At 35.8% G+C, this 18,175-nt stretch overlaps 1 protein-coding gene across 1 annotated transcript in view; it reads right to left on the reverse strand.

Annotated features, from left to right (window-relative positions):
• LOC150101303 (putative ammonium transporter 3) overlaps nucleotides 1-3,072 on the reverse strand; it is a 61,501-nt gene extending 58,429 nt beyond the window's left edge. Inside the window, exon 1 of the mRNA XM_090400757.1 lies at nucleotides 2,913-3,072. Within this exon, the coding sequence (XP_090256883.1) occupies nucleotides 2,913-3,072 (160 nt within the window). The remainder of the gene's footprint in view (nucleotides 1-2,912) is intronic.
• Between the last annotated feature and the right edge of the window lie 15,103 nt (nucleotides 3,073-18,175).

Genomic DNA, 18,175 nt, shown 5'->3' on the forward strand with positions numbered 1-18,175 from the left:
TGACGTAGTCACTGATGAGAAATGTTCTCGCGTCTCTCGTTATTGTTCTGTAATAATTCATAATCTTAGACCAATCATCGATAATTAATAACGGTCGATTTTCTGCGGGAAAAAAACAAAAAAACCCAGAAAGCTGAATACGATAAAAATTTAAAGCTGAAATACTGTAATATCTGATATCCTAGTTCGAATAATATTAAATGTAATGAAAGAACTAACAATGATTTGTATTAAATAGCAATTTCAGCACGCTCATAAAACACCCGAACTCAACTGCACGCAAATTGCGACAGCAGAAATTGTTTCATGTATTTTCTACTATAATGTTAATTACTGAAATAATTTTCCATATTACAGAAGTCAGTTATCTCATGATGGCTATTTCATTGTTATAAATTTTTAATCGAAACCCACATACACACGCCTCCGAATGATACTAATATACATTATGGCAGTCCTTTTAATGCCTGAAGCAAAGTAATCGCAATATTCCCAATATTATTCCACTGAAAGTTATTAACGATGTGTTTTTTTAAGTGCATTTCGGAAACTAATAAGCACTTGTTTAATTGGGTTCGTTCGTTGATGTAATATTCATTGCTATGGTTGGGACTAATTTTATTAAAATTTAGTCTTTAGAATCATTACGAAAATTTGTGTGTGATTTCAATTTTCATTTCGTTCTGCCCATTTGTATGTGCAAAATTAGTAAAATGTTTAAAAATTATGGAAAAGCGATAACCCCGTTCTGTGCCATGTGGAATGTCATCAAATGTATTACTTAGGGCAGGTTTGTTATTTGCTGCCATAATTAATAAATCTGCCTCTTTTTTTTGTTGCGAAACTTGGGCAAAATTAATTAGAAATGGGTAGTATTCGAATTGCTGTAGCTGGATGAATCTGAATGAAATGTGTTACTCTAAATCTTTAATAATACGATATCGAAGTCGTTTGCAATTTGGCGAGTAGTTTCAGTTTTCATTCCAATCGAAATGTCTTAATTGCAAAAAAATAAATAAAATAAGCGAAACCAATATTATGTCTATTCCCAAAACGTCTCAAGTTTTAATTCAAAAAATGAAATTTCTAAAGACGTTTTTGTTTAATTGTGGACCATCATTTTTTGATTTGTTGTCATATGCACTGGACATACTGTACAGTGTGTGACATTGTTTGTCACTAAAATGGTCCAATTTTTCGATTCAAAATCTTTAAAAATTTCGATGTTTATTCAAATTACATAATATTCTAAATACTAAATATCATTGAATTCCTTTTCAAGCCCGAGTGATGTTATTCCCTTCGTTTATTCTTTAAAACGGTTTACCCTGTAGCCTTCATTATACCCGCTGCTTCGATGGAATTTTTGTTTTGGGATTATTTTTTCTATAATTGCAATGGGATGAGGCCTTCATTAGAAAATTTCTGTTTTCTCCTTTATCAAACAAAGTGCCTCTTCGACAAATAAATTTCCCTTTTTTTCATAAGTTAATCTCCAAATAACAAGGAACGGATGTATTCCCATACAGTCCGTTCCTTGCTCGACTCCAAATCTGATATTTGAATGTTTTGAATTCTGATGATTCTCTAATCTGAAGATTTTCTTCAGACTCTTATGTTTCACTTATTACTAGGAATAATTAGTGACCCTCTTGTCATCTTGGTGTTTATCAAAATTTCTGGAGCGGTTCTTAGCCTTTTTTCCAGCGATCTTTAGTAGTTATAACTTGCCTTCACTTCTAATAGGATTCCTGAAAACTGAGTCCTTAACGACACGATCAAGATATGAACCAAACAGATAATTTAAAATATATTTAGAATTATACTTCATTCCGAATGTAAAAAATGAAATAGTCAAGCATCAACATGAAAAGAAACACGTGCATTTGAAAACCAAAATATTATAAAAATGGATTTTTATTATGTTAAACACCTGACTCAGTATTTAATTTTAAAAATATAATATAAATAAATTTACTACAGATTTTAGCATTTACCGATCCTGGGAAACTGGAAAGAAGCCGTCATCTCACATACTCACTCACTCCATGCTATGCAATGAACTGGGTTGCATATTTGAAAAATGCCTTTGCATAAGATACAAAGATGTTCTGCATCATAACATGAACGTTTTACATTAAAAATAAAACTGTTATTCTTAATATCATTGTCCTAAAAAGTAACTGATAAATGATAATTGCTAATTGGTAAACAGTTAAGAAAGTTATTAAGAAAAATAACAATACTTTTAATATTTTACATTATAAAAAAGCGTAAAGTATCAAACGTGCATATGTACGTATATTATGCTTTTAATACTCTACATTATATTATATGAGAAGATGTGTAGTTCATGTCAATATGATGTTCATCATATTGACATGAACATACACTACACATTAAAAATACACATTATTAGATCAAAAAAGGAACGAAGACATTTTAAAATAACTAAAAATAAAATCAATAGAAGAAAACCTAAACAATTATAAACAAAAATGGATCGAACATGTAAACTGAATGGCCAACACCCGACATCCTAAACAAATACTAAAATATAAGCCAACTGGAAAGAGAAGGCAGGGTAGACCTCAAAAAAAGGATATTGGGGGGGATAATGAGGACCGGAACAGACCAATATGGTCTATACCAGTATTTGGTGTTATGATGATGATGACATCATATTATATATATATATATATATATATATATATATATATATATATATATATATATATATATATATATATATATATATATATATATATATATATATATATATATATATATATATATGTGTGTGTGCATTTCTAGGGATATCTTTTATGAAAGTAAATATTGACAAAGTGACTTTGCCAACATACATCTGATGATATGTATCTCACCATATTGGCATCTGTTGCACAACTAACCTGATTGCATTGTGAAGATGATAAACGAACTCGTCATGATCCACGTTGCATCATCCCAAGAAACTTGTGGTCCTTCGTTCATTCGCGAAGACACTCCATGTGGGCTAAGAGGCGACGATATCACATCGGAGGACACATTCGATGCCACTTCGTCACTCATTATTTAATCTCAGTTTAACGAACAATATTCCTTATATTGGCAAACACTCATTCACTGTTGGTTCAGCGACTGGTTTTTAATGCTACCACCATCACAATTAAAAAAACTGCTGGAACATGTGAAGCTTGGTTCTACTTTTCCCGCTCAACAAGTGCATACTGCGGTGACTGCTGTTTCACAGGCGCAAGCGATCATTATGAGCTGCGTGATCTAACAGCGCGCAATAGAGGAGTATCACTTCGAGTGAAGTGTCAGGCGCACGAGCCAGTAAGATAGGAAAGTGTGAAAAAAATAATAAAATTGTAATTAAATGATTTAATATTTCACGTTTACTTCTAAAATTAATTAGTATTCACATACGATATTAATACAAAAGCAACTATAATGCTAATTTCTCTCTCTCTCTCTCTCTCTCTCTCTCTCTCTCTCTCTCTCTCGTTTTTTAATTTTTTTTTTTTTTTCAGTGCATAGACTTCAATATGAAATCTGTTCATAAAGTATCCGGATTGGATGCATATTTCGGCACAGCCTCGTGCTTGTTTTTATGACAATGCTGTATAGAGGTAAAGGTACTGAGCAACGTATTCGTGTTAAATTTTGTTCATTTGTAAAACGGCTAGCGAAAATATATCATTTACTGAAAATAGCATATGGAGATGGTTCTAGGCTACAAGAACCGATAGAAATACAAGACAAGTATTTCTATCGATTCACAGAGAAGAAAATTTTTAAAGAAAGTGATCCGCGCGACCTGTTTGATCATAAGTCGAGAAATAATAAAAGTGTAAAAACGCAAGTTCGCAACGACAGACATTTAACTGGAACATCGTATACTAGCAGATGCTATAAATTTAATCCACTTTTGCTATCTTAAAAATCTGAACGTAAACTGTATGTTAGCCAACCTGATACTTATGCTACGCGAGAAGGCACTTTTATGGCCAAAAAAAAAATAAAGTATACCACAAGTCTTCATATTCGCTGAATTTGGTTCCTTACCACGTCTCTTTATTTCTAAAGTTCGAAATATGGTTCTCATCATTCATCTGATACCTTTTTTTTTAATTGACTTAAGACGGTACTGTCTATAAGGGCGAAGCAAAATGCTTTTATAATCCCTGCTATCTGATAAGGTTACTGTGTAGTGAAAAATTTATGAGCTAAGTGCTCTGCCCAGGTGGGTGCGAGTTAAAGATCATCATTAGGAATTAGGATGGCCTTAGGTCTCCTATATTTGGAGAAATCTGATTCATCATAATTTGCTGCTTGTTGTACTAGTTCAGTTGGATGTGAAGACGATGTTGAGAAGAACTTTACTGCTGAAGATTGCAGGAAAGAGTAGATGTAGGGGATATTTGTATCCCGGTGAAGTTGGACATTTCTGATATACCATGGCGCATTTAAAATCATGCGTAGGCATTTGTTTTGGACTCTCTGCAGTTTAAGGATGTTTGTGCTTGAGGTGTGGCTCCAGGCTGGGGACGCATAAGTAATAATGGGTCGAATCATCAACTGATAAAGGAGTAGTTTGATTTTGGTATCCAGCTTACTATTTCTATTGATAAGAGGGTAAAGCTGTGCAATGATTTTTGATGCCTTTGTACATGAAACTTTTGTGTGTGGATTGAAGATTAGTTTTCTGCCCAGCAGTACACCGAGATATTTGGTTTCTGTTCTCCAGGGAATCTTTGTATTAAATAGGAGGATATCATCTTTGGGAGATATTGAATTTTTAGTGAAAAGCATGGCGACACTCTTCTGAGGGTTTACTTGCAATCTCCAATTTGAGAACCAGTGCTCTAGTTTCAGCAGATTTTCTTGCAGTTTCTTGGTAACAAGATGAGGTTTAATAGATCTGGCTAGTATAGCTGTGTCGTCGGCGTAGAGGGAAATGATAGATGACATTGGATTATGCGGTATGTCAGCCATATAAATCGAGAAAAGTATCGGTGCAAGTAGGTACCCCTGAGGCACTCCTGCCAAGATTCGTCGCTGGGTAGATAATACATCATTTAGTTTAACTTGCATTCGTCTGCCATTTAGAAATGACTTTGTGAGGTGGACTAGATCCAATGGAATGCCGGCTATAATCAACTTGTATAGTAGTGTGAAGTGCCATAGCTTATCAAAAGCCTTTTCTAGTCGAGAAAAACTGCTCCAGTGTATTGGTGCCAATTGTAACTTGTGGTAATGAACTCAATTAGTCTGTGAATTTGTTGAGTGGTGCTGTGAAACTGGCGAAAACCAAACTGTTCTGTAGGAAGAAAGTTGAATTCTGGAAAGGATAGCTTTTTCTATTATTTTGCTCAAATTGGAAAGCAGACTTATCGGACGATAGCTTTGAGGCTGCTGAGGATCCTTGTCAGGCTTATAAATAAGAACCACGTCTGCCAACTTCCATGCAGAGGGAAAGTGTTTGAACCTGAACATAGTATTTATTATTGTTGTAAGATGTACGGTGGCCTTTCGGGGTAACAGTTTGATAACTTTGTTGGATATGCCATCAGGCCCAGGAGCTTTTTTATTCTTTAAATTCTTTATAATGTCATTAATTTCAGCTGGAGAAGTAGGTGTGAGTTGGCTGGTACAGGTATCAGAGTGTTTAAATATGTATCTGACGTGACGGTGGACTTTGTAAATATGATTGAAATTTAGATTATCGTATGAGGGGGCTACACTATTTTTCTAAATTTTTAGCTATAGTTTCGGTTTTTTCTGCATCTGTATAAACAATGTTCAGATCAGATTTGAGAGGGGGAAGAGATTTGTTTTTGTTTTTAATGTTTCTCAGCAGCTTCCAGATGGTTTGATTGGAGGCTAATTTGTCTTCACATAGTTTGTTTCTGTGGATTTTAAGTGCATCTCTCACTGCACTGTTCAATTTGTTGAGATATTGATTGTCTTGGGGTGTGCCCTGATGTTATGGTATCTTTTTCTTGCTTTATTTTTTTCCCTGATTAAGTTCATTATCTCGTCTGGTGGTCGTTTTGGCTTAGAGGCAGTAGAATTTGAGGTGACATATGCTAAGGCTGCGTTGATTTGATGAGTAAGTTTATTGACTGCAGATTAAATTTCTTCCTTGGAATTAATATGAGGAACGGGGTCGATGTAGTTTGGAAGCTTTTTTTAATAATTTTTCTCAAGGAATGAAGGTGTGAGGCGAGGGGGGGGCAGTCCCTTCGGGTAACCCAGTTGGAGCAGGACAGGGTTATGATCTGAAGATAATTCGTTCAGTGATTCCAGGTTGTACTGCAAGTTGACATTTTGGAGGACAACTATATCTAGAACGTCAGAGGAGTCAATTGGACTGAAGTGAGTTGGTACTGATGGACCAGCCACAGCTGTACCATTGGGACTTGAGTAGTTAAACAGTATGCGACCATTTTTGTTGTCATTTTACTACTCCAGGCAGAATGTTTTGCATTAAAGTCTCCGGCGATGATGATCGGTCCTTTTACTCCTAGGATGGCGTCTAGATCTGAGGTCAACAATGTTTTTGATAGAGGGTTGTAAGCAGCAAACATTTTTAGGTTTCCAACTGAGTTTGTGACGACATTAATGCCTGTGATTTCGAGGTTGGTGGTTGCAGGGTTGGCTACTGAATGGTGGTTTATGTAGTTTTTGATAAGGATGGCTGTACCTCCACCTCTATACCCAAGTCTGTCATTTCTGTAAAACTGATACCCTCTGAATTTGAGGTTGTCAGCATGCCTCAGGTGAGTTTCATTGATTAGCAATATATCTGGGTTATATCTATTATTGAATTCCTGAATTTCTAACACTTTATTTTTGAGACCGTTGGCATTCCAAGCGATAATCCTAAGTGAATTTGGAGTGATTTTTTCCTATGCATCGGAGAGTGCAGATAATGGATTGGGTTTGCTGTAAAAATCTTTTTGTGATACTTAATGATGGATCTGTGTTGCTGAAATCCTGCAGCAGAAAATTGCAAGAGTCCGCGCGGTTAGCCTAGTAGCTTTGCGCTTCGCAACGCTATGCCTGGGGAAGGAGTGTCCTAGGTTCGATTCCCGTCGGAGACGTGAGGAGCTGAAGGATCTTCCTCAGCCATAGCCAAGTTAGCCGGTCTTGGGCGCGGGCAGTAGGTTTTTTTCTGCCAGTTTATCTGGGGGTTTTCATCCCGCAAGCATGCAAACCGGCCCCGTGAACACACAGGAATACAGCCAAGAATACCTTGAGGCATAGGAGTGACCATTCTATCCTCGTATTTCGGTTACGAAATCCAAGCATGCTTGGAAGGTTGTGGGCCTTAAAGGCCTGTTAAAACCATTGGGGTAGATAGGATAGATAGATATTTGCAAGAGAAGAGATGATAATAGCTGATAGATTTGAATGTGGGTTAGCCAGATTCTGGTTTTGAGCTATCTGCTTGGAGCGGGTTACATCGGCATATGTTCTCGTTTGATGTTGAAGATTCGTTTTCTTAAGGGGCTCAGTTAATGGAGGGCCAGCACATATTGCCACCATGTTTTCACTCTTGGAGGATTGAGGGGCTAGAATTTCAGGAGCTCCCGCAGTAGATGACGAGGTAGGTTGACTATTTGGGTCATTCCATCTGTTTTTGGGGTGATGTATACACCCTCTATAATTAGCGAGGTGAGGACCGCCGCAATTGGCGCACTTAGCCCGGGTGGATTTTGGCTTGGTGCAATTGTTTGTTGGGTGATTCTCGCCACATTTTAAGCATCTGTACTGGGCTTTGCACAACTTCTGGGCATGGCCAAAGTTTGGCATCTGTGGCACTGCCCAGAAGATGCTCTCTTTCTCAACGGTTCTGGGGTGATTTTAAGTCCACAGATTGACTTTAAATTGTATATATCTTTTTAAATATTGTGTATCGTAACCAGAACCAGAGGCATAGGGGTCTTATTTGATCTAAACATTCTACTGACCTTTATGGGAGGTAGATCCTGCATGTTGAGGTCAGTGACTATTTCGTCCGGGTCAATATTCTCGGAAATTCCTCGGAGCACCACTTTCAGATTTTTTTCGAAAGTGAAAATGTATGATATTGTATTCGTCTTGCGTCCAGTTCCTTTGTAAGATTTCTATAATCAGCCACCGTGGCGGGCTGAATTTTTATGCCCTCATCAACGTTTTTAGCTGATCTAAAATTTATTTACAGGTTAGCCATGGTGGTTCTTAGTGTTGTCCATCTCTGCTTTTCCCTTAGGATAATCGGTGGCACCATTTCATTGGGAGAAGCATAGGGATCTGATGTGGGAGCGTCTTCATCCATACCAACATCAATTGTTGGTTCAGGCGCGAGAGTTTTTCACTTCTTACGAGCGTGAGTCTCTCCTTGATCGGAAGGATTAGAGACAGAGACTACTAGATTGAGCTTTTCCTCCATTTGAGGAGAGTCTTCATTTTCCTCACCATCGTCCCAGGGTAAAGAATATAAGTTTAAGTAGCCCGGCCATTCTTGTTCGAATTTTTTAAGAAGTTTTTGACGAAAGTGAGTGCTAGCCCTTTGTCAAGTGACTCAATGATGATGTCTGAATCGATCATGTTAATATGCCATTTCAGCTTGAACTTCTTTTGAAATTTATTAATGAGCATAAGAGCCCGCTCTTTATCGAGCAAATCAGTGACGACGTCTAGGTCAGGCAGTTTCATAGCGATTCAATTGCGTATGAGTGTGAGTAGAAAATCCCGCAGCCACAAAGGGCTGCCAGCAATATCGAGTGTTGGCTAAATACGCGAAGCAATAGCAGGTAAATTGTATCAAAAGTCAAAGTTTTACCTTGTACTCCACAATCAATCAGTCATTCTTCTTATTGACACGACACTTGATGTGCATTATTTTATCACTATGAGATGACACATCAAAAATCCACTCTGCACCACTAACTCGCGCACTAGTCAATCTTTTCAGCAATAATCAAGATCGAATCACTAACCCAAAACGACATTCGCGTTAGTAGCCTTGCGTTCAAAATACATATGCCTTTGAGCTTAGAGGGTGTGATTGGTTATTGTGTCAACAAATCCAATTAAACGTTGTTATTTGTCATGAGTTGCTGTTTTTGTTTTCCGAGTTTCATCTGTTTGGCGTACGTGTTTATATAAGCAAGTTTTTAATATATAATTTTCGATAAACTTATAACTGTTTTACGCATATTTACAATGGGAAACAGTATTGTATCGAAGGAGGTAATCCTCGTCCTTCTCTTCCAAATTTATGTAATTCAAATATACCAACCAAATGCATTCTCTGTTTTCTAATATATAGTATCTTAAAACAAACACTTTGTCCCCCACTCTGCTCAGATTTACAGTACAGTACAGTACAATGCAATACAAAGTTTATTATTCTCATCAGGTATACATAATATTTATTAATATACAATCCAAGTATTATTCTCATATTTTCTGTTGGTGTTTACATTTAGTTTTTGCTGATTATTTTGTTATAGACAAATAAAAATATTTTATATATATATATATATATATATATATATATATATATACAAGTAGAGTAAAATACATTATCAGATAGTTTTTGTACTTTAATTATAAACTATGTTTATAAATTTTTAAAATAAGTAAGTGAGTTTTTATATCTAGAACCAAGGGTCAAAATTTGGTTACAATTAATTGGTAAATTAAAGTATTCAAATTTATCCCACATTTAATTGCATTAGACCAATTAAGATGAGCACTGATGTGCTATACACTCTTAAGACTTTCATATATCGATAAAAATGCAATCATACGATCAAACTGACATGAAGTTTGTAGCGCGGGTTGCATAAGCCACGACAGCACACCCAACTGAAATGGGACGCGACGCCACTGATATATATGAGATTAGCTTTATTAAGATTCCTGTCGTCACAACTAGAACTGAACCATTACCCAGAATTCCACACTTGAACCAAAGACAACATTACATCGTCGACATCTGGGTCCCCTCAGAATTCCATACTCTAAACATCACACAGAATTACATACTCGAACCGATAATGATCACTCCAACCAAGCAAAAGAGGGTGCACACAACTCATGCATCCAGGATGCAGATGTCATCACCTACAACTGATGCCCAGAGACACTACAATGACGTCACGCTGATAAATGACGTCATTTATCTCAAACTGATAATCACAGATAGTGACATCACATCCCCCTCTTAATCTTCTTAATATAAACCGATAATCGTCTTGAGAATTTTTCTCCAGGAAAGCTTATGCACTAGATACTCGACAGTACATACTGCACTGGTGCACAGTATTACTGCGCAGAACGTTGGAAGAGCGTGATATGGTGCGACAAATCATGTGCTGCTAGATCCTTTTTCGATCAGACTGGAAGTGTCGATATGATGGATGCCTAGGGAACGCCTTATAGAATCGTGTCATTCCACGTCTCGAGGGAAGCTTAATGATCTGGACATCTTTCTTGAGATGTGGACTCAGCTGTAATGTGGAAGGATGAACGCCGATGGATATTCAACACTTCTAGATGATGCAATATTTTCTACGTTGAGAGTTTTACGCAACACCCATATCTCTTTCAACACAACAGTCCGCGAACATGACGACTTGATTAGCGTCTTTTCCTCCGTATTTCATGCTTATGAAATGGTGTGGTTTTAAACAGATTAAGTTATATAAACACTCACATCAATCCAACAGATCGGTGTCTGTCAAGACCTTGATATAATTATGATCATGATGTTTACTATTCAGTTCGAGAGAACGGATTCTTAGCCTTTTGAGCATTTAATTTATCCAATTAAATAACTAGATGAAACACCAAACGTTATAAGTCAAGTTTAAATGAAAATTATTAACAATTATGCGTACTAGAAACATTATTCTATAGCAGGCATATCAAACACTTGGGCCGCATGAGGCCGCCGACAAGTAACATGCGGCCCGCCAAACTTTGTAACCAATATGGTTATTAACTTTTGACAACACCGAATTAAATAAACATATTTAAAAAATTAACATTTCCACTTAAGATTATTTTATACGCCAAACTACTCTGCAATTTCTAAAGGAAATAATGTTCTATTTGTCATTTCAAAAAATCTTGTTACACCACTGCATAAATATCGAATTTTACCGAATTTTAACGACCAAGTCTACGTACGCGACTACATCCGCTTACCACAGCAATCGGAGGCTAGTCGTTTGCAATTTTCAAGTCGTAAGGAAGTGTAGTGTTTTCTTTATAATTAATAAAGATTTATAAAAATAATGTCAAAACCTTCAACCAGTATGAGTAAAAAACAATTAATTGAAGAAGAACATCGTAGTTTTCAAGAAAAATGGGAGTTACAATATTTTTGTATTCAAGGGGGAGGGGGGAATGTTATGCCTGATATGTAGGAAAAAAAGAATATAATATTAAAAGGCATTACGATACAAATCATAAAGAAAACTATGACAAATATGTTGCAAAACTTCGTGAAGCTAAATTGTCATAATTAAGGTTGACACTTCAAAATCAACAAAGTGTATTTACCAAACCTATTGAAGAGCTACGGTAAAAAACAGTTATGTGTTATCACATTTAATTGCAAGCAAGTCGAAACCATTCACCGAAGGGGAATTTATTCGCGAATGTATTATTAAAGCGGTTGAAGTGTTGTGTCCTGATCAATTAAAGAAATTTAAAAATATAAGTTTATCTCGGACACCATTGCAAGCAGAATTCATAATATAGCCGGGAACTTAAGGAATCAACTAAAATCAATAATTCCAACATTTCAGACCTATTCCCTTGCAATTGACGAAAGTACGGATGACGGGATATCGCTCAGCTGGCTGTTTTTATTCGTGGGTGTGATATGAACTTAAAAGTAAGTGAAGAACTTCTAGAAATTATTCTATGCACGATACAACCACTGCAGTTGATATTTGTGACGCACTTATGGAAGTTTTGAATGAATACAATTTACCGTTAAAAAACTAAGTTTGTCGTGCAACTGATGGTGCTCCTGCCATCACTGGTGTTGTTAAAGGAGTTGTTACAAATTTAAAAGAAAAATGCAAAGAACAAGGTAATAATAATTTTCAACATTTTCATTGCATTATTCATCAGCAAACACTATGCTCCAAAGTTTTAAATATTGGACACGTCCTAAAAATGTGTAAAATTGTAAATAATATTCGTGCACGTAGGCTTAATCATCTCCAATTTAGTAACTTTATAGAGATATAGAAAGTGAATATATCGATCTACCTTATTATACAGAAATTAGATGGCTTTCTAGTCAAAGTTTTAAAGCGATTCTTCGAATTGCTGGACGAAATTACCATTTTTTTAGAATCGAAAAATTATGAATGCGAAATATTAAAAAATGAGCAATGGATAAAGGACCTGACTTTTTCAGTTGACATCACAAGTCACCTTAGTCAACTTAATCTTAAGCTACAAGGCAAACATCGAGTATACCATGTTATTTGACAATATTATCATTTTCAAACAGAAATAATTACTTTGGGAAAACAAATTCAAAAAGAAAATTTATCCCATTTTGAATGTCAATCATTATTATAAAAATCACTGGAATTGAAAATTTCAGAATATGCCAATCAAATTAAGTTATTAGAAAATGAATTCGAAAGAAGGTTTTTAGATTTTAAGAAATATGAAAATCAGTTTCACCTATCTCTTTCTCCTCTATCGATTGATGTTGAAACTGTTGATGACAGTTTACAGTTGGAATTAATGGAAATTCAGTGTGATTCGTATTGAAACAAAAATATATGGATGTTGGAAATCCAAAGTTCTATAATTATTTATCAGTCGATCGATACCCCAATGTGTTATGTGCAATTAGGCGTATTTTATGTTCAGTAGCACATATTTATACGAACAACTATTTTCAACTTTAAAGAATAATAAAACGACGGAAAGATCAAGATTAACAGACCAGCATGTACAATCAATACTGAAAATAACTACAGCTCAAGAAATTCAACCAATACAACCATGTACAAAATACATGGTTGTATTTTGTACTTATAATGTTAATGTTAAAAATTCTGTTTCCTCCTTATTTCAAGATTTTTTTTCGGTTGCGGCTCGCGATTTGATGTATAATTCTTAATTTGGCCCTTGGAGGTAAACGAGTTTAACATGCTTGTTCTATAGTGTTCCCAGGCTATAGTTATTTATAATCAAAATTTATTTTTCAGGATACAAAAATTATGAGTTCATATTTTTAGGACTATCTCCGAACTTATGGCATTTAATATGGTCTGCTCACTCATCGTGTGTTAATGAAAGAAGCGCTGGCGAGATGCATTCGACATTATGCCCCAATGTCAGGCTTTACTTAGTGTAATGTAACCTATACAATGAGAGTGCGAAACTAGCCGTAAAGGCGGTCCAACATGTTATTGTTAAGACCTGTTACTTCCTCTTAAAAAAGTGGTCAACGACTGTAAATACAGAACATTCTTTATTTAACCAACATTTTGTTACATTAATATTATATAATCGCAAATTACACCCTTCCTGCTTTTCCTCAACTCTGAAATCTATAAGCAGGGTCTGTTAACTCTGATGTTGGGATTACAAAGAGTTGCACATTGCTTCATGCGCGGTAGAATTCATGACTGTCTTCTTTTCAAAATTATATTCTGAATTTTTCCAAATTAAGGAAAACAAACTTGACATTTCAATATACTCGCCTTTTGAACAGCACTAAGCACTGATAGAATGTTCGTATTCGGATCAGTACTGATGTTCCTTCAGAATGACCTTCAAGCCTGAGCATTAAAATGCACTCTCGAAAAACAAACTTCACTGGACAGAACGTGAAGCAATCAACCAGACCATACCACAGTATCGGTAAGAAATGTGATAAAATCACGCGAGTGTGGTGTGGTGGTGTGTGTGTGTGTGATGAAAATGAAACTGCTATTGTCCACACGCCCAAGACAGTCTCCTAGGAAACAAGCTTTTAATTACAAAAAAAAGTTTGAAATTACTAAATGGACTTTCTTCACTGTATACTTCAATAAAAAACAAAACGATACACACGTTTTTATTTCTAGTAATGATTTCTATATCGTGCACATATGCACTATATAGGCATAAATGGATAGTGCACATTAAGAAATCAATACGGTGAATTTATAATGAAGAAATGTAAGTCTGTAGAATGTGAGTCTTTCTGATGCTTGAAAAATTTTCATAATGTCGACTATTCGCTAGAGACTATAGAGATATTTATAACAAGTATTTTTCCTTTATTGACACCACTTACACACAGCCAAAAGTACGACAATGAACAACACCCTCTCTGCTGAGAAGAACAAGAAATCCGTGTTGGAATCATAGACATCTGTTTAAGTTCCTTTTAGAGCTTTTTCGCTACCGCAGAAAACACGTCAAACGTCATTAACGATTATCCTCTGGCAAATTTAATCTTAAACACATTAAACTGAAGTTTTGACAACTAGCTAAAAATTTTAAATTTAAGAAAATTGCCGGCAATAGAAGTATTTCTTTTATCGAAAGTAGAGGAGGTTAAATATTCATTCAGAAAGTCTGTGTGTCTTAGAAAAATAGAAAATCTTCACCGTGTGTGTGTGTGTGTGTGTGTGTGTGTGTGTGTGTGTGTGTGTGTGTGTGTGTGTGTGTGTGCGTGCGTGCGTGCGTGCGTGCGTGCATTGGCTCACCCATGGGGGAAATAAGGGACCTTGGCCCCCCCAAAAAAAGAAAAAGGAAAAAAACACTAGAAAATTTTCCAAAAAACTTTTCCTTAATGAAATTAATTTTTTTATTTATGTTGTGTCGTGTCTTCTATTTCTATACTACTTATGAATAAGCAATCTTTGCAGATGCTCAGTCATAGGTCGTATGCAATGCGTAGTGTCTGTTCTCCTATCATCTACTCAAATCGTCCCCCCAAGATTAAATCTTGAGTGTGCCACTGTGTGTGTGTGTGTGTGTGTGTGTGTGTGTGTGTGTGTGTGTGTGTGTGTGTGTGTGTGTGTGTGTGTGTGTGTGTGTGTGTGTGTTTACAAAAGGTTATTCAAAGCAAAAATTACTTTGGGAATATAATACGCATTTATTGTTGGGGGAGTTTAGATATTGTCTCACAGGACAGGAACTTTTACAAGGCCTTTTCATTTGAAGGTTGCTCACAAATTTCATTCGAAAATAAGGGGTTTCCCTTTTAGAAATGCAGGAGTTTCATCCCATAAAACAGGAAAATCAAATAGGCCAGATAAACGTACTCAATTAACAGAATATTCTGCCCTTATAACATTATTTCGGCCATAATTCCAGGTACTAAATGAGATGATATTGATTAGCAACTATTGCGTTATAGGAAAGCACATAATTTATTGCGCAGCATGAACACATGGCGAGATGAATTTTCAAGAACGTTCAATGATTATATACTGTATTCGCAAGCAATAGTATTCTTATTATGCATTCGCAACAAAAGATATTCGATGTAAATACATTAAATATTTACATAAACCAGAATATTAATTTAATGAAGTAATAACTCCCATTTTGCTACTTTTTGTGAAGTTTATTGAATGTACTTAGCATTCAGTATGAAATAAGGCGGTGCGGTATATCTTTAAGGTGTTTTTCCATACAGCACGTTTTTGCTATTTGAATTATTTACGGCCGAACAACTAAGGCTATGAAGCCAGTATAATGTGTAGCTGTTTATGTTCTTCTCTCATATTCATCTGTTTTGCAGGATGAAAAATTCGAGTTTACGTATCAAAATCTGTCATATAATATTTATTAACTCAAGTGGTAGGTACTATCTTGCTTATTGGAGGTCGTATAAGATTGGTACCGTATAGCGCATTTTTATTGCGAGTAGCCTAAGGATTAGTTAATTAAAGCCTGTTCTAAAGACCAAATATATTAGCTTTGCAAGCCGCTTCAGAGCTACACAAACAAAGAGAGAGAGATTTTCCAGTTAAACTCTTTGTACGCTTGAATTATTTCAAATATTATAAAATAAAGAAAGCCTACTTTCAGAAGTTCGAATTTGCTGGATGACGTAATTAGTTCTGTTTTTCTTCTAGCATGGAAACGAGTTGTTTATTTATATCACATAAGCGTATTTATGTTACATAAGTTGATTTCAGAGTAGTTGACTCTGAAGTCAACTTATGTCATATAAATATGTGAAAAGTTGATAAACAGCATAAAAAGGAACGGTAGCAAAAACACTCGAAAATTAAACCAACTAAATAACTACAGAATTATATAAAATGGTCAATATAAAATAGAACACTATATTCTTTCTGTCCTTTTTTTTGCACTCATTTTTAAAAATCACTCGTGCTGTAATTATTCATTCATCGTTTCACAAAATATTCCATTTTAGGTTTTTATTTATTTATATTCGCCATTTTATGTAATTGTCTAGTTATCCGTTGACTGAGGGCGGGATCCAATCTATTAAGGTAAATTCAGTATCGTTCTTCTATAACCATTCCAAAATGGCATGTGCACTTTTTATGACAAATATCCTGTTGTACTTGTGATATGCAGTGGTTTTGGTTTGAATTATAATGAAAACAATTAAGACTGTGGGGCCAGTGTGTTATATCTTCTGTTGACTGTAGGTGTTGTTCTCACCTGAATATTTTATTTTTATTTTATTTTTTATAATGAAAAATCAAAGTCTCCGAAAAAGAAAAAAAACAGTCTGTTACCGCCATAATGAGACCAGCTAACTTGCCTTTAAATTTCTCGGGTTCTTCGCATTGGATTTTAATATACATATTTGCTATCAGGGACATAAGGGTAAATGGCATGAGGTGGTGAGCCTGTTTGCCAGTGGTTCAGACGTCTATAGAGTTCCAGTAAAACATGACCCATATTTTCACTCGCGTCTCTGTTTTATGTTGTTGGTGATCCAGCATAAGTATTTCAGGTTATTATCACAGTAACCTTCTCCTTTCCCCCCTCCCTCATAAAAGAAAAGGAACCTGACTTCATCACTCCGAGAAATCTTTCTTCAGTCCTCTGGTGTGCAGTGTCCTTCACCTAGTTGGACAGGGATTGATTTTCAACGTGCAGTTGAACTGCACGATCTTGTCACCACTTCATCTACCTGGGGAATTGATCACCTGTTTCCGCCACACATCCGAAGTCGAATGTGTTTATGTCATCAAGAATTAAAGAATTCGCACGATTTATTATTCTAATATCCTGTGTTTCCACAATTTGTTCGAGTGAAATATGTTTATTTTACAAGTTGCTTTTACTAAGATTCTTTCTAAAATTTTAAAAAACTTAACAAGTACTCAATAAAATCCACTCTAAATGTACTGCGAACCAGTAGCGCACTCAAGATTTAATCTTGGAGCGGGCCGAGCACTCAAGATTTAATCTTCGGGGGGGGGGGGGGCGAGTTAGACGATATGAGAATGCATACGACCTATGACTGAGCATCTGCAGTGATTGCAATACACGATACCCGTGATATCCTCTAGCCCAGCTCGTGCAAACCAAGTAGCGCTCGGTCCGCAAGAGCACTACTTCGTTCGCCTTGCTTTCACAGCGCCCGGGATTCCCGAGAGCTATAGGGTATTCCCACCTTATGTGGCCACTAATTCATAAGTAGTACAGAAATAGAAGACACGACGCAACATATATAAAAAAAATGAATTTTAATTAGGAAAAGATTTTGGGAAATTTTTCTAGTGTTTTTTTCCTTTTTCTTTTTTTTGGGGGGGGGGGGGGGCATTTGGTCCCCTCCCTGGGTGAGCCACTGCTGCGAACACACTAACAGATCATCCCGAGTCTTCAGAACAGCCTCGATATACTGGCTGCATCGAGGTTCAGAAACTATAAGCTTACCAGCTTATAGTTTCCATCATCGGGCAAGCCTCAATTCTATTAAATGAGATGTGGCAGCGAGTCTCTGCCACATCTCATCAGAATAGCATAATTTATGAAATAAAATAATCAAAATTCGAAACGAACATTATTTTAAAAATATTTCTCTACTTAAATGAATTATAAATCAGGTCTATTAGATCTCATGATTTGTCATTATTTTATCCATCTCTTGAATCAATCAGCTGTTTACTACCATATGGGCGATCTTCGCTTGATATTTTCTTTTTAT

The sequence above is a fragment of the Typopeltis vanoorti genome, chromosome 11, assembly GCF_054136105.1.
Source record: "Typopeltis vanoorti isolate ZY-2024b chromosome 11, IOZ_Tvanoo_1.0, whole genome shotgun sequence".
Lineage (NCBI taxonomy): Eukaryota > Metazoa > Arthropoda > Arachnida > Uropygi > Thelyphonidae > Typopeltis > Typopeltis vanoorti.